The 22,343-nt window shown below is 40.1% G+C and overlaps 1 protein-coding gene across 5 annotated transcripts in view; it reads right to left on the bottom strand.

Moving 5' to 3' along the window:
• The window catches only part of chchd3a (coiled-coil-helix-coiled-coil-helix domain containing 3a), a 122,403-nt gene that overhangs the window by 81,572 nt on the left and 18,488 nt on the right, over positions 1 to 22,343 (bottom strand). For all 5 annotated transcript variants that reach the window (XR_015775493.1, XR_015775494.1, XM_088072604.1 and 2 more), the window contains exon 4: positions 11,936 to 12,116. Coding sequence is in view for 3 of the 5 variants with exons in the window: in XM_088072604.1 (XP_087928730.1) it covers positions 11,936 to 12,116 (181 nt within the window). In the remaining 2 variants the exon portion in view is untranslated. The remainder of the gene's footprint in view (positions 1 to 11,935; positions 12,117 to 22,343) is intronic.

Raw genomic sequence — 22,343 nt, 5'->3', positions numbered from 1 at the left:
GGCCAAGAAGATCAATTGGATATTCCATTAAAAAGAACCAAAGTACAGATTTTTGTCCTGTGTCATAAAATATTTGTTGCAAGAGTGTAAATATCAGAAGCATCTTACACAAGATATTAATCTGAAACATGTTCCTTCTGGCAAAACATGCTCCTCAATAAAAAATAAATAAATACAAATCATAAATTCCCTTGGATGTTTTTGTCTATATTCAGAAGTACAGCAGACATAGTATTCTATTATGGATTAAAGGTTTGTTGGGTTTTTTTTTTAACAGCTAAATAAGTAAATACTTCAGAAATTACTTTCCCGCGGGCTATAAACAGTTACAGATACTTTGTAACTGTTTACAGCCCGCAAGTATCTGACAGAAAACAGCTACAGAAGCTGTTAAATGGCAGTAGATTTACGAGTTTATCCAAAAGACTTGCACCCTACAGTATGTGGTAACACAGGTCTGACGGGATGGTTAACAGGGTTGCATGACTAATCAAAGCATAAGATCCCTGTTTCACTCCAAATTTAAACTTGAAAGACTGTGCTATTGCTCTTTTTCCTCTGAAAGGGGACCTATTAGTCCTTCCTGTCATACATTATACTACAATGATGGATATTTCCAATAAACTTTGCCAAAGTTTCAAATAATGAGGTGAATGAATGTTAAAGTAATCCCTGTGGGGAAAAAAACTTTAGACTTTTCTAAATACTCTGTTTCTAACCTTCTTTCTACTGCTCCAAGAGGATGTCAACACGTGGACAAATTTCTTTAAATGGTCATCTGCTCCAGGCACCCTACTGTAAGGATTTACATTGTCTGCTACATGGAGCTACATCCTAACGTCACGTGAACATGCAGTCATAGTTGCTGTTGTTGCAAATAACTCCCAAAATACTGATCATTTTCCTGCTGGAACATGTGCAATTGTGTATAGAAGCTTCTAATTGATTTTTATGGTAGAAATTGCCGCTATTTGCCATAACAGTCATTCCCCAGCTGTAGGTACACTGCTACATGTAGCCAATTTCAGATCTTGTTCCTGCTGGAATATGTGCAGTTGTGTTCAGAGGTATTTATCAGTCATTTTTAATGGGGGTAAAGTGCCAATATACATAGTATACTGACAAATGAATCAGTTCCTAACTAGGAAAAATCGTGTTCTTCTTATATTGGAGAAACAATATCCTCTGTTGTACACTAGTGGTCCTATTTGTTTGAAGAGCCTTCAACTTTGGGTCATTCTGTGATTTATGCCACGTCACCCTAACCCCTTCCGCAGCACTTCTACAGTGCAAAAAGCACCTGAAAAATCATTTCCAACTTCATACAAATCAAACAGACTGACAAATCTCTTAAACCCAGTTACATGAAGCCTGGCAGGGGTTATGCTTACAACAGCTCAGAGAACTGGAGTCAAAGATAGGATGCAATTTGTCCTTGGTGAGCAGAGCATATCCACAAAATATGTAAATCACAGTGTACCACTACCTCTCTTTATCTCATTCAAAAGTAAAAGACATGAGGACCTTTTCTCCCCTCAATCTTCTTTATACTCTGTGATGTGGAGGGAAAAAAATAATAAGTTTAGAGAAAAAGAAATGTTTTTTTATTTCCTCTCTATTTTTTTTTTGTTTGAAATACCACCAGCGGGCACCAATTCAAAACCCAGCAAGTCTCCTTTAATACCTGGGAAATTAAATTGTCAGCCCATTATCAGCCAGGTCCAGTCGGCTGTATCTAAAATGCAACAGCGCGCAACTGAAGTACACAAGATTTTCCAAAAGAAGCAGGACATTTGCTGGAGACTGCAGTTTTTAGAGGGGAGAGGAGCAACGGGGTGAGCAGAGGGGGACTTGCTGCATTAAAAATGTTAAGCTTTACCCAAAGTCATTTTCAAGCCAGCCAAGCATCAAATGGAACACAGTTTAAGGAAAGAGTAGGGACTGATTTTCTCCAGGAGCTCTGACAGGATGGACATGGTGTGTGTGTCTGAGGGTGTGTGTGTGTAGGGAGCAAACAAACGCTCTTGGTATGCTGTATTATCCCTTGCTGTGAAAGCAGAGGTGGCGGAAAAATCATGGAACATCACATTAGCTACTGGTGTGTGTGTGTGTGTGTGTGTGTGTGTGTGTGAGAGAGAGAGAGGAAGAGATAAAGATGGAAACAGAGGGAGCAACAAAAGCATGATAAACAACGACAAGGCTGATAGGTAGAACAAGGCTCTGGATATCAGCATTCTGTTTTTATGGGGCCTCATCTTTGTATCAGCAAACACTTATTTCACTGTCACATTTAACTATCTCCGGTATTAATGTTTTTTTTTAATGCAGCTTCAGCTCTGTTTTCATTGATACTTTTTTATCGGGTCTATAACAGACCTGTATCTGCAATTATGATCTGCTGAGAGGCTCAGAGAAGCTTATTTTTCAAGTCATACTCTTCAATCATATATGCTAAGTACACCTGTAACTTATATGGTTAGCGGACCTTAAAAGAGCAAGGCAATAATTTTACTGATTTCAAGAAGTATTTCACCGATTTAAAGCAGGCCCTCACATAAAACTAGGCTGTCTCTGCGGTACAGGGACGCAAATACCTCTGAAATTGGTGCTACATGATGAGAGAAAGCAGAGAAAAAGGACGTTTTTTCTCAATAGGTAAAAAAACCTACAATTGCCAGAATGTTATGTGCCTGTTCAGACTAATAAATGCTCCCACTGGTGGGTGATTTGATGTAGAAAGGTTCGTGTGAAACAATGGCGGCTGGTGATCTTATATAGTAATTTAACGATAAGCTGAAACATTTTCTGAGAAATAAGCAACTCAGTAACAGCATTTTGGTTTATATTTGATGTGAAGGGAGATTCACTAGTTCCGTAGTTAATTGATCGTAAATGGTATTGGTGTCTCTGACAGATAAAAATTAAATAAATGGACAAAGCTAATGTTGGACTCAAGATATACTTTGGCACATCCAAAGTTTGGCACATTTTTTTTAAATCTTTCATATATTTAAAAAACAAAAACAAAACAAAACTTAAGTGATGAGAGGACCCAATGTGAGCTGCAAATAATGTTGACAAGGCACCACCCTCAGGTGAAATGCAATTTTTTGCTGACGTTTCAAGACTGATGTTTCTAGAATAGTGTTTTTTTCATTTCAACACTAATATGCTTGTTATATGATGACAAAACCATCAACCACTTTTAAAAAAGCCCACCCTTCTTTAATGATCTCATAAAAAAGGTCAGACTTTCATCAGTGTCATAGTTTTTTGTTGATATTACTATTACTACTATATGTATGATTGATGGCCTATACACTTTCTGATAGAAAGGTCTCCATCAGTGTGTCTCCAAGCTTTTATTTATAGTTGTTTTTATGATTACCTATTCTCATTTCGGAGCATGTCCCTTTGACATGATTGTGTACAGAGAATCAGCAGAGAAAACAAATCAATTAAACAATTAGCTTTTGGTTAGTTAAACAAATCTTAACATATTCTGTGGTTATGTATTTATATATGTAATACTGTTGCCCAGTGTCTCTCAATCAGTGTTAGCTTAAGGTGTCAAATGAAAAAAAGAAGAAAAAAAAAAACTGAAAAAAAAGTAAACGTAAGATCTGAGGGTTTTAGACTAGTTGCCAAGAGTAGGCAAAACCATTGCCGCCAGGTAGACCCCACCTCGGTCACTGTTTGGAGCCTGGAAAGATTGATGACCTCGTGTTTGATTGAAAAGTCTGCCTCGGGGTTAGAGCCTATGTCTCGGTGAAACACTGTGGCCAGTGATTGATTGGCCACTGGGCCAGTTTGGCTCTGCAGGGAGCAGAGATGTTGAAAATCAAAAGGAGGGGACGGCGGAAGTCTGCGATTTCATTAAAACACACATGTGTGCACTGACAGATGGTTGTAGACTGTGAATAAGTGCGTGACTCGTGTGCTAGTATATCTCTCTGTCAAAACTCATCATTTGTCAGTACATAAAGACCAAATAATATTTATATTGAGCTCATTCATTCACTGGTCTTTTCTGCTTTTATTTCAGCCGGTCTCCACTGCAAAGAATCACAGATTCCTCACTGATGTTGCTGGGAAATTAAGCACTAATTGACCTGTTCTCTAATTAAGGGTTTATTTGTGTGTAATGACTCTACTAAGTAACTCCTTGATGAGGCCATCTTGACCAAACAAAGCCAACAATCAGAGTTCTTCCACACCAGGCTGTCTGATCATTAAATAACACTCATCCAGAAATGATTCTGAATGACCACATGATGAGAAGATAGTCTGTCTTTATTAGGATGCCAAGATTTTTAGAGACAAAACAACGCAGTGAGAAGTGTTGCGACTATTTTTTTTTTTTTTTATTAGTGCAAATTTGACCGACTTGACCTTTTGTTATTTGTAGCTACTGTGATCTCAGAAGTGAAGCTTTTTCTCCAGTTCTGGACAAGCAAGGCATAATAAATGACAAATACAACTTCACAGAAACTATGGATCATCAAAGGCTCATCTTAGTGTCAATCATTCAAATAGTAATTGTCTGCTTGTTTTGTATCATCCCAACAGCTGATCAAAGTGCATGCAAAATGCAAAAACCCTCAAAAATGATGATGTACTTCTCACAAGGGCTACATCCAATGATTATTTTCATGGTTGATTAATCTGTAGATTTTTTTTGCCATTTTAATCAACTAATTGTTGGGTCTATAAAAGGTCAGAAAATTGTTAAATATTAATCAGTGTTTCCCAAAAGCCAAGATGATGTCCTCAAAATGTCCACAACCCAAAGATATTTAGACATAGAGGAATGGGTTGATTAAGAGATAACAGGCCCCAAGACACAGATATCCAAAGGGCCCCAACACCTCTCCTACACAGCAGCAGGACTTCTGGTTACTGTGCATCATTTTGTGGTTTTGTGTCTTTGTGATAATCTTGGGTTTGTTTTAATAGTTTTGTGTCTTCTTGTGGTTGTTTTGTATCTTTCTATAGTTCTTTGAGTCTTTGCAGTCATTTTGTGTCTCTTTCAGCTAATTTTGTGGGTTGTTTTTTTTTTGTTCTGTGTCACTTTGTAGTTATTTTGTGTCTCTTTGTGGTTGTTTTGCCCATTTTTGGAGTTATTTTGTATCTGCTTTGCAGTTCCTTTGCATCTCTTTTTGGTCTTTATGTGGTCATTTTTTCAGGCTCTTCCTGGCTGGTAGGTATTTATTTTAGGTGACATCTTGCAGATAAAAGCCAGGGAGTTCCCAGAAACTTTGTCCCCTGGGCCTGTGCCCTGTACATCCTTTCAGTAATCCATCCACGCATAAAGGAGAGAGGAAACCATAAAATATTAACACTAAAGAAGCTTGAATCACAGATTTTGAACATTTTTTTCTTTCAAATTACTCAAACATATTAATGGATACTTAAATTAGTTGGCAATTATTTTAACAGCTGTCAATGAAACAATGTATCAATAAAGCTCTGCCTCTAACTACCACAAACATTTCCACATCGGTGTTTCCCTTCCTTTTCCTGCAGTTCCCCCTGAGTGGCAGAACATGTGCAAACCTCGACATTGAACATGTTCCCCTCCAATGGCAAAACACCAGGAACCCAACAACAATGACAACGACAACACACACCCCTGCCTCCACTGCTGTGAAGTTTCAATTACTGGTGGACTTGGTGGCTGGCTACTGCCAGTCAGCCTGACAGGGACACGAGTGACTAGTGGTGGAAAAGCCTGAAGGACAAGCACTCCTACCAGGGTGGTAGGAACCATTTAGGGCCCGGGCCACTTCTGACACCACTATGATTTATATTAATAAACAATTCACTGCTTTAACTGGCAAGTCCAATCCTTGTAATTTCTCTGCTAATTTAACCAATCATCATCGGTTTCTGTAAGTTTCAGCAATCATAGCAGTCCCCAGCATAACATCATCAAACTCACTGTTTTGAATGTCTCACATTTACGAACAAAATATGCTGCTAAAGACCATGCGAAGCAAATCACTGATTATACGACAAAGGTGGGTGTAAACTGATCTACTTACAGATCTACTGAGCATGCATAAAAATCAAGTTGAGTTAGATCAAACATACATGTTAGTGGTAGTGTACAAATCAGATACTAAGAATTGTGCGGTTTTATAATCATTGGAACAAACCAAGTTGTTGTTACAGTCTGACCAGACTTTTATTTAGCCATGACAGTTAACGTCGTTTAAATGTTGCAAAGATGTTGCATACTTTAAAACGTGAATGTTTCACACGCATCTTCAACCCAGCAGCACAGGAGATCTATACAGTCAGGACAGTCTCAAGATGAACAGCCAAGATAGTGTCACAAAAAAATGAGACAGATGCAAGGTCACAGTGACCTTGCCCTTTGACCTATGACCGCCAAAAGATGGATGGACAACTTAAAAAACAAAATGCCTGAATGCCTGAGTTTTTAGGAGAAACTGCTGTGAAATCAGATATTTCAGGCCACAAAAACTCCAAAACTAGCCTGTAAAATCCTAAGGGGACTGATAATGGAAATGGATTGCACTTTGCTTGTGCTTCTCAAGGCGCCAAAAATATACATTTGAAAACAGCAATGTCTCTTTCCGGCAAATTCATGAAACTGCTTACAACAAGGTCTGTGGTTTATCTTGCTGTTGAGTTTATGAAGTGTTCTTTTTTGTTTGTTTGTTTTGTTTTGTCTTTGGCACTTTGAGCACCACAAGCCGAGTACTATCTAATTCTATTATATTGAGAGCTGGTAGACATCTTTACAGCCAATATCTCCAACACTCTCCAAATCACACCAACACAATTGAGATTGATGAATAGCACTACCGGTAAGAGGAAAAGTATGTATTTCTTATTTTGGGGTGAACCAACTCTTTAATTTAGAGTTTGGCAAGTCGACAGTAGAGCTATAATTCAACAAACTCTGGCTACAATAGTCATAGAGTAGTTGCATTCCTCATTTTAAACCAAAAACAAAAAATGCATATAATTTACAACAAATTACTGTTAATTCCTTCCCAAAATATGCTGAAACTTAAGGTGGTTTCCACCTTCTTTTTGTGTTTAAAATGGCAAGCTCAGAAGAGGTATATCACAAGATCAGGAATATATAAGCGGGATCTAAATCAATAAAATCTAAATACTACCCAGCCCCGAGTCTAACCCCATGTCTCGGGGCAATTCTCCAGAATGGGTGTCACTGTAATTGGTGCAGCTATGGTTGCAGAGGTTATGGTCATTATAGGTGAGCGTGGGGAGGCATAACTGCTCAGAGCGTCGCTCTCTTTGTGTATGAAGAAGAGGAGGGACTGTATGGGGTCCTGCCGCTGACCGTGACCTGTATCTTAATGAGGAGGACAAATCAATACCACCCTGGACAAAGAACACAAGCACTACAGCTGCCATAGACAAATGTTTTTTTCAGTGGCAATGAACATGAAAGAAGGGCTCAGGTCAATTCAGTTTCAATTAGAACAATCTGAAGTGCAATAAAACCACAGATGCAATAACAGCTATATATAAAGTATACATATACACAAACAGTACTTTTCTTTAATAGAGCTTTTTTAACCTTTCAGTTTTGTGCTACAGCTTTTCCTTTTTCCCTCTTGTTTTCTTGCTATTTTTTTATCAATCATCTTACAGTTTCACATAAGACCCTGTTTCTATACACCTTTTCTTACTGATCATATTTCAAAAACACAACTTTAGGGCATCCTTGTGGCTTAGAAAAAGTCCCTGGTTAAAATCACATTGGGTAAAATTCTTGAATGACATTCCCATCTCTCACTCAATATTTTTTGTTTCTTTCTTCTCTCTATATTAAACTGATAGAATTGTTTCAGTAATTTAAAAAAAATAATAATTTTCTGGTAACACAGCGAAAGAATGTGTTACTCACTAAAGCTGGGCACACACTATGAAAAAATTTGAAATGTTGTTAAATTCAAAATCCCGCTGTTTGAGAAAATGATCTGTGATGTAAAGCCAAAGCTCACAATTTGTGCGCTCACACTGTGCGGGTCGATCGTCAAGCCACGACCTGAGTGCCCACACTGTGTGTGTAAAATAAAACGGCCCGTCGGGCCCTGCGAGCTGTTCTGGCTTTGACAACTGTCAATAAAGATTTGTTTGACAGCTCAGAGGCAGAGGTACAGTTTATACATGAGGCAAAGGTACCAAAAACAGCATAAAAGTCAATATCTGCAAAAATGGGTCAGTAAAAGTAATGATACCCCCTTTCAAAAACACGCACGTGAGTTGTTCGGCTCCACAATTGAGTCAGAAAGAAGCTCTGACCATACAGCAGATTCCCAACTTAAGAAGGTTTTATGAGTCACCTACATCGTAACAAACTTCTGTAAATATACAGCCAACTTGAAACAGTTATGCACCGTTTTTCCAAAACACAGAAAACAATGGAAATCTTGAGCATTTTTGCAGCGTCAAGCTAACATAAACAGTAGGCTGTTTCAGCCCAAAAGTTCAATATTGTATAAAAGTAACAGTATAAAAGTAGTAAAGACTTCATCATGTATAGATTGCTCAAGGACACAACAGTGTAGCCTTTAAGATAAAACATGAGGTGTTAACAGGTTTACTGGGGGAAAAGGACTGAACAAATCACCTCTGAAAGCTCTATCTGCCACCAGATTATGTGCTTAGTACCGCAAACCACAACCTCTCCCTGGAGCTCTCTTTCGATCAACTTATTGACTTTGCTCCCCGATCACAACCAGTTTCACCTTCCAATTGTCCATGCTTATGTTCTTGTAAATGTAAGTTGTTGGGTAACTGATGCAGACGGGCTCTTTAGTTTAAGTAGAGGGGTAGTTAAAACACCTCATATGAAATTGAGCAAAAAGTATAGATGCTCATATTTTGAGTTGATTATCTTCAGAGTAGCTCTTTTTTTCTTTTTGAGAAAAAAAAACAATAAAGTCTCACACTAAGACACAGAGGGGCAGAAAGACAGACAGACGGGCAGGAGACAGAGGCACATACACACAAAAGACCTTAAAAACATGTTTTATGTTCAATCAAAGATGGGTTCACGGCGGGTAGCGGACAAACACAGAGTGAAATCACAATGGGTGGGAAGACGTCTTGGGCGAGAGGCTGCCTTTTAAAAAATGGAAAAGTCCATTTCGAGTTCAAAAGAACAGTGGCTGTGAGGAAGCGTCTGACTTGACAATTACATGAGTGGCACGAACGGCACTGCGCCTCCACGCCTCCACTGATAACCCGTCGGATTCTATTAAAACTCCAGCACTCCAAAAGAATGCTCAAACTGAGGAAATTATCACACAGGCACGTGCACGCGCGCACACACACACACATGCACGCACGCACGCACGCACGCACACACACACACACACACACACACACACACACACACACACACACACACACACACACACACACATTTCTAAAACAGTGAAACCCTCTGACAGTGACTCTTTTGCAGCAGTGTTTGCTTAAAAGTGGGTGTTGCCAGAAATCTGGAAAAAGCAGAAAAAAGCTTGATTTTGAACATACACCCTCCTAATGCAGCTGTCCCATTTGTAGCCTAAGCCCCTCCCACCAGATGACCATGGTCACGTGCACATGCTTCATACAGTAACCCAGTGTTTCCCATATATTGATTTATTTAATCTTATCTCATTGTAGAAAAATGCACAGCTCATTCGCTCAGCCCCTCCTCACCCTCTCCCTCAAATATTAAACCGATAGACTGTATATAAAGATTGACGGCATAACAGCTCAGGCCAAAACATCTTGATCCCCCATGGTGGCTGGCTGCAGTACAGCCCGCCCACTACATGTCAAAAACTCAAGATGGCAGCGGCGGTAACCGGGATATTTTGGGTTCACTTTAGCATAGTGGGGCTAAGTGGGGATGCATTGTCTATCTTTATATACAATCTATAATCAGACCACAAATGACACAAGAATTAGCTAGATAGCAACCTCACAATCTCTACATCTTGCTCCTGAATGCTGTGGATTGCTTAGCTAACACTAGCTACATATAAACTTGAAGCCTCGGATGTGAGCCTTTAGCTCTGATTAGCAGAAGGCTAAACTATTTTTGTCATTATTTTATCTTTAAGCGATATTGTCACTTGTTTTATTTTGTTTATTGCCAGTCTCTCTTTAAGACTCTCTTTTTGATACGTCTGTCTACCTTTTTTGGGTTGCTTTGCAGTCTAGGCAGTTGTTGCCAGTGCTGAAATTGCAACTACTCTGCAGAATTCTCCACCATTGAATCAAGATTTCACCAAAGGAACCTGCACATGCATGTGCATTTGTAGACCAGCCGATAGGAATGGCCTCTCTCTGAAATGACCCATAATTGGCCAAATTTTCCCATCACAGGCTAGATTTTCTAAAACCTGAAACAGAGCTAATGAGGTGTTTTCTCTCAGTCCACTTGAATCACAATCAGAGTTTATTTTTTTGCCAAAATAAAACTATCTACTCCAGCTTTAAGGATGTAGAGACAAAGTGGCGGGAGCCTATAAACTGGATTTACAATGAAAATATGAGTTACAGAAAAAGAATGAAACAAAGACTGTATATCAGTGTGAGGGCTCAGTCTCATATTGAATGCACAGCCACTGAAGTGCTGCTATCTGTACTCTCAAAGGCTGATGATGGCCCTGGGTTAGCCTAGGGGCCACGAGCAAAAGCTCCACAGCGTATAGGAGGATAAGTTCTCTTAAGTACAAGGAGTTAGTGCTTCAGCAGCATGCAGGCAATGACACGCACAAGGACTCTCCTCTGACGGTTCAGTAAGACCCACCACCACCCACAATGCAGCTCATATATTACAGATACAAAGCAGGTGTAACATTCTCGCCCTTCCTTCCCTCCTCCTCTCATTTGTCCTGTCTCCCTCTCTATGAAAAACAACAGAAATTAAATTACAGAAAACCTATGACTGAAACTGCTTTCTTCACAGATGCTGAGGGGAATAACACATCACATCATGTGTCTCCCTCACTCACCACCTCTCCCTCTTTCTCTCACCGCCTTTTCTTCCTTTCATTTTGATCGCCGTTCCAAATGAGGGATCCCTCATACACTTGTCCTGCGGCGTGGAATCATGTCAACGCTCCTCTCCTTCTCCCTCTCTGTCTCAACAAAATGATTCATTTTTCTATTACGGCGATGAGCGTGTGAAATGAGCTATATAATCAATAGCATAGGTTTGTAAACAGCAGCCTCACTCAAGGGAAAATGTGTTTTCTTTTTGAAAACAATACGCTGCCTCCGTGTGTGTGTGTGTAGTAAGAAACGCTCATCTGACAGTGTTTACAAGGGCAATTTACGGAAAATAAAGACACAGGCTGCCCAAAATAAAGGTAGCTTTTAAAATGCAGCAGAACGAACAGGCAGAGGAAGACGAAAATATGCTATAAGATGTGGATAAGGAGAGGCTTGCATGCTATTTGTTTTTTAAAATAACTTTTAACTGTGCTCTGAGTTTGCATTATGTAGATAAAGCTAAACTGTTACATTTCCTGTGTGCACTGAGGGATGGTGCGAGTATCGACACTGTCATGACCGTTCTATGACTTACTGCTCACAGCAATGCTCACACGCTCACAGCCCTGACATTTGTCACTGTACCAGGCCTGACCTGTCGATTACTGCAAATAGGTTCACCTCTGTGTGTCTGTGTGATAGAACAGGAACGTGTGAACGCAAAATGGGACCTGTCTTCATGTAAAAATTGCTCTCATCAGCGAGCCTGTGCTTGCAAGGTCATACAGTTAAAATGTTCAAAATCTGTTTGATACTGTGGTGAACATTTATTCAGCTGAATGTTAAAATGTATGAAACTGTTTGACAAGATGAAATAAGATGGTAAAGTTCACAGTAGCTGCCATGCATCAGTGCGTATGTTTATAAGCTGACTTACATAGAGTTGAGCGCGGAGCCTCTCATCCTCAGTGGCGATCCTCTCTCTTATCACAGCCTGCTGGATGCTCTCCTGGGCCACGGCCCGCTCCACAGACAGAATCCTGGACACTTCATCCTGCACCTGGGACTGGGCATCAGCCTGAGCCTGGGCTGCTGCTCGGGCCTTCTCTGATTCGATCCTGTGGAGCAGCAACATTTATTTAATTAAAACAAAACTATTTCAAATGTTATGTTTATGTTGTACAAAAATACTTCACAACCTGATCTAACTTCAGACTCAGGGTATAATAATACTGCACCACATTGTTCAGGACTACAGTATATACTACTCACTATTCTTTCCCCTACAGCTATCTCAATAATGCATGACTTGCTACTCAAATTTTCCGTGCACAAAAATATGCTGTGCACATATGTTGCGGACCACATACTGCACTGCAGACCCAAGTGTCTCTGTGTTGCCTTAGTACAACATGTGGTGAACCATAAGCTCACTTTAGCAGGTTCTTTAATTTCAACCAAAATGAAGCTACTTTGAAACTAAAAACTTCTGAAATAAACATTGACATATTGAATGCATAATATTGTAAGACCTAAATTACCTAAAATGATAATCTGTTAAGAACAGATAGTGAATGTCTTCATAGATATATGAAAGTAAGTTTTTTAGCGCAGCAGAAATACTTTGGTAAACTAAATGAGTATCTTTGGCACTTCTTGGGCTTGGGCAGTATCAGTTTTTTCATACCTTCCTGAACTTCACCAGCTTTAACAGTATATGATGATATTTGAGTAACAAAAAGAAAAAAAAACAGAAGGATGAATGGAACAGAAAAAAGTGTCCTTCCATAGATTCTTGTGGGAAGAACAGATGACACTTTTTGCTGCGGAGGACACTAGCACGTCAGTGGGCTGAATGGAGATGATGTGCTGTTAATGGTGGCAGACTGGCAGCTGGATAAAATCCTGTGGCTAATAGACTGCTTTTTTAGTTATAAGAAGTCATCTGAAGCTGAAGTTATATGTGACAATATCTTCATGATTCTGCATCTAGTCATATTTATTTGTTTGGCTCGGAGATCTATGAGGCATTTTTCTTTTTTGCTTGTCCTGTAACGTTATCCCCACTTGCAGTCACCATCTTTCTCAGCTTAGCTGTTCGTTCCACCAGTACAGACTGACCTCTGGTGGCAAAACCTCATTACAGCATCTCTGTATCCCTTTAATAGAGGGAGGAGCATCTTCATTTTAGACAGTGTTGAAAATCATAACTTAAGAATTTAGAAATACCTTGGTATACCATAAAACTGTGATACCACCCAAGCCAAGTGCTTATAGCACCACCCACAATCACATGCCTGTTGTACTGCATGCTGCAATGTTGCAGTGGCTCCCAAGAGAATTAAAAGGTCACAAATGCAATTACAGTGCTAATGAAGCATTGATATAGGCCAATATACTTGTTTATTGATTTTCAGACCTAATGTCAAATTCATCTATACACGTGTCCACGCTATTCCGCAGTGTTCAGAGAGAGGGCAACAATGAGAAGTCAAAAAAAGAAAGAAAAACTGAGTCAGTTGACACCTGTCAGACAGTCCAAATCAATTTATATCATTTCCAAATACTTTACATTCAAGAATGGTATGACTATAACTAATAGACAGCTCGACTGTTTTCCCCAAACAAGGATCATCAATCCAATGAAGCAGTGATATAGACAGAGGCAGTACGCTCTCTGCAGACACAGGACCACGATTTGAACCCTGTCACTGGGTTCTCATAGTTGCCTAGCAACGCACTCCTTACTCGGCGACAGTGTGCTTGATTGGAGAAGAGAAGGAACGTCCCTGAAACCCTGAAACCCTGAAAGTCTTCCTCTGCAAGGAATCAAACAGTGGTGGCAAGGTAGAATAAACACAGAAAAGACAGAGCGAGTGCCTGAGTGAATTACGGCAGACTGAATGAAGATGGCGGGGATCATACTAAACTTCTATCTAAGAAAAATCCAAAGAGAGCCCTGAAAGACAGCCTGGATGAGTAGTAGGCTGGTGACTGGTTTTGAGATAAATTGTACAGATAGGAAAATGCAATATGAAATTCCTTCACATTCAAACATCTATGGTCCATCAGTTGTTACTGGAAACAACCACAACAGTTGTTGAAATGCTTCCTTTGCTTTAAGTATTTTCAAAGTTGCACTTTAAAGAAGCATCTCACTGCTGGAAAGATGCAGGTTGGTCTCTTGATCTACTTTGATACTTTTTGTGTCCGCTGTAGCGGCATAGGTGGCGGGCATTACGACAATGCAGAAGTACAGCCTGTAGTGTTCGCTAAAAGTGAGGAGAGCCAGCAAAACTCTGCCAGATGACGTGTTTTGCATCAATTTGCATCATCTGGCAGAGTTTCACTGGGAGGCAACAAGGATGTCTGGGTACACGGAGAAAAGTTTCCCACAATTCATACACATACTGGCCACATTGTTAAGATACTAAGCTAGTTGAAAGTCTGCAAATTATACCTTTAAAGGTGGGACATTTGTTTTTTTAAATTTATAACCACTTAAGTTAAATGCATGACTCATTTACAGCCTCGTTAGGTTTGTGTTTTGCTCATTATAATTATTTAAGAGCGTCATCGTGGTTGTCAAGTGTGGCAACACGCAGAGATGCAGTTTGTGCCTTTCTCTCCTCTTGGCTGTGCTTTTCTTGATATTACAAGCACCTACTGATCTGTCACTGTGAAGGGTTTTCATCTTTTATTCCATTTCAAAAAATCTCATTCATCTCTTCACTCACCTGTGATTATACCCAAAATCTAGACAGTGAGGAGTCTTGATGGACAGACGAGTCTAACTGATCACCATGCCATGCCTGTGGCTTTGAGCAGATGACGGCTGGTTCTAATAAAAATATGTCTGATGTCTTAAAGCTGCCATTTGCCCCGCAACACCACTAAATGTCAGAGAGCAGAGGGGGGAGAGCGAGACGAGACGGGGAAAAGACAGAAAAAGAGAGAGAGGAAGTAGCAAGAGTGAGCAGTGGCGACATGACATGTTTGGCCCTGAGGAAGTGAAGCAAAGAGGGAGTGAGGCAGAGAGTGGGAGAAAGAGATGGAGGGAGACGGAGAGAGACCAGCCATGTCCAGTCTCACAGTCCACTGGGCTGCACACGTCAGCACACTCCATCCATCATCGGGCTCCAGCTCACGCACACACAGACACACACAGGGAGCCTCCTAATGGCCTTTTACATTCACCATTTCCCCACAATCAACGCCTGCCTGCACTGCTAATGCACCTAAGCTACCTTTAGTCAAGAAGCTTTAGCTGTTGCTATCGCTACTACTTTAACAAAGAAGTGACAGAATACCTGGTTTTTGGAAATGGACTTTGGTGGTACTCATGTGGGTCAGCTTTAACAATCTGAGTACCATTTATAGAAAATGTGGACCTTTATGGCAAGTGCATAGAAAATTTAACTAAATCGGAAGGAGTCTCTGTCTGTTTGTCCTTTGATTTTTCCTGACAACCATCCATCTGTTCGACCTCACACTTGGCAGGTGCTCCATGTGCATACTGTGTAGTGAACTGAGAGGGGACCCCTATTAACTGTTACACACCAGCAGAAATTTTGCTAAAATACATAGAGAGGGAAATTCCCTTCGCTTTTGGTGAAGCAATTTTTTTTAATGTTATCTATTTTTTATTATATATCTATTTTTTTGATGATTCCAGCATTCTCCAACGCAGCTGTCAGCAACACTGACACTAAGGAATACAAAAGCGTCTTTTCTTTACCCGTTTCGTTTCGTAATGGAGAACAAACTTGACAGACCATGAAGCAGAATTGAATCAGGCAAAGTCGAACCATAACGATAAAAAGGGGTAAGCACTGAGGAAAGTCTTCTTTTGGCCTTTTGTCAAATTAAATAAGAGAAAAATACCAAATCTGATTTTGTTAAGGTTTACAATAAATGGTTAAAAAAATGTAAATATTCTGTCTTGAAAAAGAGAATTAGTAGCTTTACTTATTACCTAAAAGTAAACTGAAACATGTCAAGTGTGAACAAAAGCTACAACCTGGAAGAGTGAAAGAAGGGGGCGGGGGGGGCAGAGAAATGGACACCCTTGCAAAAAAGTCCCTCAACTGACTTCCTCACAAGTGCTAACCCAAGCAAAGACTGCTATCACTAGCTGGATGCTATCTGTCTGCTTCACCTCTATTGCTTTCCAGTCATTATTGCCCTGTCCCTGGGATATTGGAGGCATTTTTCATTCGACTGTAGAAGATTGGCACTGGGGAGGAGAGGGGGGCTTTGAGGTAGAGAATGGAGAATGGAGTTAGACAGTGAGAGGAAAAAGACAGCACCTATGAAGGGAAAGGGAAAAAAAAAATCATGTTTTTGGGAAGATAAGTGGATGATGTTTGGCCCGGTACTGGATAGAAAGAGAGGATAATGTTGGCCCAGTAGCCTGTGTTTTGATGGCTCAGTGGGTCGAGCCTTAAAAAAACAGAAAGATGGAAAGACAGAACCAGTGAGGTAGCATTAATTTGGAAAGGAGTGGAGTGGAAGTGGGTAGGGCTGTGTCTGTCTTTTCAGAAAAGTATTTCCAGGAGATGACCCTTAAATAAAGCACTTTGGAATATTTAAAGTTATTTTTAGGAGACTGTTTCTAAAACTGAGAGGGATCCATGGCAGTTTATATGAAAAATGTAAAGGTTGAGTAGCTGAGATGCTGCATAATTAAGGGCGGGGCTGCTTGAGTGACAGGCTGTCTGTGAGGTGATGGTACAGATCCACCCCTCGCTCCTCCACAGCTCCTGCTTTTTATCCAAATATGGTTTCTTCTGGCTCCAAATTTTCAAGAAAGGCCAAATTCGATTCTTCATTACAAGTCAAGTCAAGTCAAGTCAATTTTATTCATAAAGCCCATTATAACAAATCACAATTGCCTCAGAGGGCTTTACAGCACATGACATCCCTCTGCCCTTAGAACCTCACATCGACTAAGGAAATCCTCTCCCAAAAGAAAAACAATGGGTGACATCACCATAGCTACATCATTTATTTTACTTTATTTTATTTTCTTAATTATTTCATTTGATTTATTTAATTCTATTTATAAAATCAAAATAATACACACAAGATTCACCATCTTACCAGCAGATCACAAACCTTCAACGTGCGACAAACAGATGCAATAAAATGAGTAAAAAAGAGAAAAGATGAAAAAAAAGAGAAAAAAAACCAAAACAAAACACAAAGACACAATTCCTAAAGAACAAAAAGGGAAAAAAGGCATAAGGCATAAAATACTTGGACATCCATTTCTTAATTCACCAAGTACTATTGTTTGAGGGCAAATTGTTAACAATGTCCATTATTTATCACAGACTATGGATGCAACTTGATAATCAAACACTTATTTGCTATTGGGACAAAGTGTTGTTTTGTTTTAGTCTTTCTGAGTCAAGTGTGACACCCAGTTCTGTATCACCAGTCCAGCTCTTAATATCAAACCAGTTTAAAAATTTTTACAGGGGCCAAACCCAAGCATATATACACTTTCCAATAACAAAGGTAAAAGCAGAAATGGTCAAAAATGAAGCAAACGCCAGTTTAAATCCATTAGGCAATCATAATTTATCACTCCTAAAAGAATCATTTCAAATATCATTACCCTCACACAAATACTACAACAAAGGAAATTACAATTTCATGTCTTCTACCTTTCCTCCCCTTTTACCTCTTCACCTCCCGTATCTCCCCTCAGCTCATCGCCTATTATTGCATCCTGTTGTCTACCTGTCATCCCCACAAGATGTGTCTCAATACAGTCTGCCTGGCAGGATGGAATCCGACAGACCTGCATAACCGCGCAAACTCGGCCCAAGTGCCTTGAAACAAAGGCATTTAAAGGCCCAATGCAATATTGATGTTAGGAATAATGTCCCTGAATGCTGCCTATGAATATTTTATGGAGCTAAGCACTCTCCCTCACACACATGAGCTCGCACATAAACACATCACACCTGACTGTGTGTGCTATGAAATTCTGGGACAGAGTTATAATGAAGTGTATGGGAAACAAAGGACAGTGGAGTGAGAAGATTAATTTAGAAGAGCCCCAGCTCTGCAGAAGGAACATAAAAGCATTTTTGTTCTCCCCTTACTTTGCCCAAAAATATGAAGAGATAACTGCAGTGTTCTTAGTACTGCAGCTAAGCTCTCTGACAGAGGTGGATATCATTGTTATTCTCACCTTTAAAGGGATACTTTGCTGATTTTCCACCAGCTTTGTATCAAAACAATGTGAGTAGTATGTGTAACTTAACTGTGGTGAACTTCCTTCCATTTAACAAGATCCTAGATATCCTTCCTCCACCACGGTGAAACTACACCAATAACCAAACTAATGCAAACCACGTCATCCAGTGGAGTGTCACTGGCTCTCCTGGGCTGTTGCTCATACTACTGGCTGTACTTACACATTTCCATATTGCTTGCCAGCCATGCCGCCACCATGGACACAAAAGAGTATAGAAGTGTATCAAGAGACAGACCCACCTCTTTCTTTCTCTCTCTCTCTCAAACTCTGACCAAAATCCAATCAAGCAGTAAAAATGGGGAGCGCAAATCAAATGTGAATCATGATAATGTTACTGCACTGCCGATTGCTCGCCTAAAATGTATTGCATGACCAGTGGCAGCGTTTATTATTTGGCAACAGCGTCATTTATCTCTGTTTTTTCTGGTTATGCAGCAACATTTTCAAAAGTATTTGTGTCTCTCCACTGCACAGACATCGTAGTTTTAACAAAAGGCCATCTTTCCAGCAGTAAAATACTTCTTTGTGTCTTCAAATAGTGCATAAAGCTTAGACTCCAAACATAAAGACAGTTTATACACTGAAAGAGGAAGAGCACCTCTACTAAGTAGCACTGAATAAGTTGAGAGGCCTGATGGTTATCATTCTATACGGTTATCAGGGCGTCTTATGGAGCTTAAACACTGAGATAATATTAAAAATGACTTTATGTTTGTATTGAACTCCATCTAACTGATTCCATCTGTTCTGTAGAAGACCAACTTCAGTAATATACTGAAGATTTGCAGAGGAGATTGGACAAAGTCAATAACCATTACTGTTCTACTGAACAGGTCAGCGGCAGGCTACGGTACCGAAAAATGCTGATTTCTTTTATTTCAAAACAGTGTATTTACACTTCAATGACTGTTATTCTTGCACTTTAAATGACCTTATACACTGGGGATGTGAGCACTTCTACAACAATATGACCAGGTTTACGAGAGGCAAGAGCCATCAATTGAAAGAAAGTGCTTTGCTGGGAATTACAACTACTCATGCAGGTAGTGAAACACTAAGATGATCACATCACACACATTTACATATATCCTGAGAAGGAAAAGCAGCACACCAAAATGAACAAGGTGTGAAATATTCTCACTGCAGAAGCCTGAGGGCTTGAAGGCTGTGTGTGTGTGCAGGTATTCCTGTAACGTAAGGGCTTTTGTTATATTTTTGAAAAATATATAACATAAATGTAGTATATATGGTGTGCTATATGATCACTATGACATTGTAAGGTGGTTGCGTTTGTTCTGGGTGTTTAGCAAGGTATAACTAGAGTATGTTTGCATGTTTTGCACTGTTATAAATGTGGTACGAGATGGGCAGTAGGTGGTTGCTAGGGTTTATCAGACGGGCATTTGCTGGTTGCTGTGAGGTTTTCTATGGTTACTTGTGTGTTTCTCGGTCATAGCTAGGGTATTTGGGATTGCTGGATTCACATAAGTTGGCAGGTAACTGGTTGATTGGGTGCACGAGGTGGTTACTATGGTGATTCCTTTGTAATTATAGTCTGTATTTTCTGGTTTCATGACTATAAAACACTTTGTGAAGTTGTTTGTGAAGAGTGCTGTGTAAATAAGGAATATATTAGCTTGATTATTACAGTGAGTATCACAATTATTACTATCATTATAAACACAAGTATCCTTATTGCTATAACATCAATAATAAAAGGGGGGGGGGGGTCAACATGGAAACTGAAACCGACACCTTAGTAACTTAGATTACTTGGAACACTGCTTTGTCACAAAAACAACTTTCAGCTCATTAAATGTGAGCAGATATTGATCAGTGATAACGACCACACGATGAAAGCCATTAGAGACACGGCAAACCAGTCCCCCGGTTTTGGTGTTGAAAAACGGACAGACGGATGGGGCAGGGCATCGTGATGGTGGGCTCAGTGGTCAATGACTGACTGCCATCAGGGACTGCCAAACCCTAATTACAAAATTGGAATAAGTTCAATGCAACCAAGAAATAGAAACAAAGATGAAAGACAAGTGATGACAATTTTAAGAAACCCTAAAGACAAATGCCTTACTATCCTCTGCCAAGAGCAACAGCTGCTCTGCAGATCATTAGTTATTTGATACAGCTTGTGGTACATCACATCGCCAGCCATGAACCCTGAATCATCAGGTGTTTCTGTTCTGAACATGAAACAACCAAACCAGGGAAACCCAGCCAGGGGTGATCTAGCCTCAACTTGTGTCCAGGTAGCTCAATTTGGCACGCATCATTCCTCAGAGCAAACAAGAAGCCTGGCTTCCTTGCAGCGTACAAATCCCTGAGAGTCCCACAACCCAGTGTAGAAATTGACCTTTAAAGCCCCTGCAGCACACTTCAACTGGCTGATGGTGGGCCTTCCACCTATACCAGATCTGCTTACCTCTCTCTCTCTCTTTCTTTCTTTCTTTCCTCCATCCATTTTTATCATCTTATCATTATCATGATAACAATCATTCTGTCTAGGAGTCTTGCTCAAGTGTACAATGTTTTTGCAGGAGTTACAGTAAGAATATCATGAAGAAACAGCGAATGCAAGCGCAGTCAGGAAATGCTTGCAATGTTGCTGATTCAGACACATTTTAAAGGAAGAATCACAACTCCCCAGACGCAATCCTGACTTAATCGGGTTGGATTCAAGGACTTTTCTGTGTGTTTTAATAATCTCCCAACTTTCTAACTCACTAAAAATGAGCGGGACGTTTATGCTTGTGTCAGTGTATGTATTTCTGTGCGAACAAAAGTAAAAGTTAAAAATAAACAAAATGTTAAAAAACCTGTCTGCTGGAGTATCTGTCTGCGTCTGACCTGGGGGCAAGAAGGAATTTAACAGGCTGGCTGGTTAACGGGAAGACAGAAGCTCTGGGAGAAGGTCAGTGTTCTCACTCAAAAGTCTGACATGCAATTATATCGCACAAGCCAACACAGGCTGCTTGACTACATGCTGAAGTAATGGGCAGAAGTTTCACAACAAAAACAACTAACCTTTTAGTGTTGGAGCTGGATGTTAAAACACATGCAATTTATGCACGGGAGGAGAAAGAGGGAAGTGGGAAGAACACATGAAAAAGAGAAAAGAAAATGAGAAATAGGGAAGGTGGATTGAGAGAGGAAGGGGGTAAGGGAGGGAGAAAAAGACAAGAAGGAAAGGTGGAGGAAGTCCTGTGAGAATAACTGGACCAAGTGGTGACACAGGAGGAGTTAGGTCGAGGGAGGAGAGACCGGATGGTGTAGGAGTTCTCTCCCCCTCATCCTTCCTTCTCTCTCATCCTTTTCTCCGACTCGTTCTGCTCTGATGCCTCACAGAGAAGCAGCAGAGGCAAATCTGCTCCCTGCAGCCGCTCCTTGCTACAAATGAGTTTAGGCTGCACCCAAATGAACTCCTCACAGAGCCTTTACTTCACTCCGACCAGAGCAAAACATGCAAAGCCAGATCTCTGGAGTTCATTTATGGCCCCGAAAGCCAAACAGAAGAAATACTGCCATAATCTAAACACCACTGTTGCTCAAAATTCCCTTGCTCTGTGTGCCCTTCACAACAATATTGCACAGGATAGAATGGAGGAAGTGTGGAAATAATTAGATTTTTATACAAAAGCAAATTCAATGTGTTTGGTTGCCTTACAGAAGCTTTAACAAGGCATAATTTTTTTGCCTTATTTTGGCAGTGAACTCCCTTTTACTGTTTTTTTTTTCCAAATGTAACTCTAATTCTATTGTGAAAGAGCATAAATTATTTATGCTTTTGGGGGTTGAACATGACCTTGAGATTTTGGCCTCATGTATCTCATGTGTGTGTCTTCTCTCCCAGTGACCTGGGGGTTCACATATTCTTCCATTTCCTTGTGTTCAAGCTGTGCAGCAGTTTCACTGCAGGGTTCTATAACTAGTCAGGCACTGTGCAGTCTTGTTAGCTGAGCTTTGATACACTCACACACACAGAAAAAAAAATATTTTACCTCTTACTTCAATTTTACAGCACCAGCCATGCAGTTTCCTTGCTGAGTCTTTCACTATAGTG

This window comes from Plectropomus leopardus, chromosome 22 (genome assembly GCF_026936395.1).
Source record: "Plectropomus leopardus strain MGB_pleo_1.0 chromosome 22, ASM2693639v1, whole genome shotgun sequence".
NCBI classification, from domain to species: Eukaryota; Metazoa; Chordata; class Actinopteri; order Perciformes; family Serranidae; genus Plectropomus; species Plectropomus leopardus.
The sequence above is the reverse complement of the archived record's forward strand: the minus strand, read 5'-3'. Positions and strand labels throughout refer to the sequence as shown.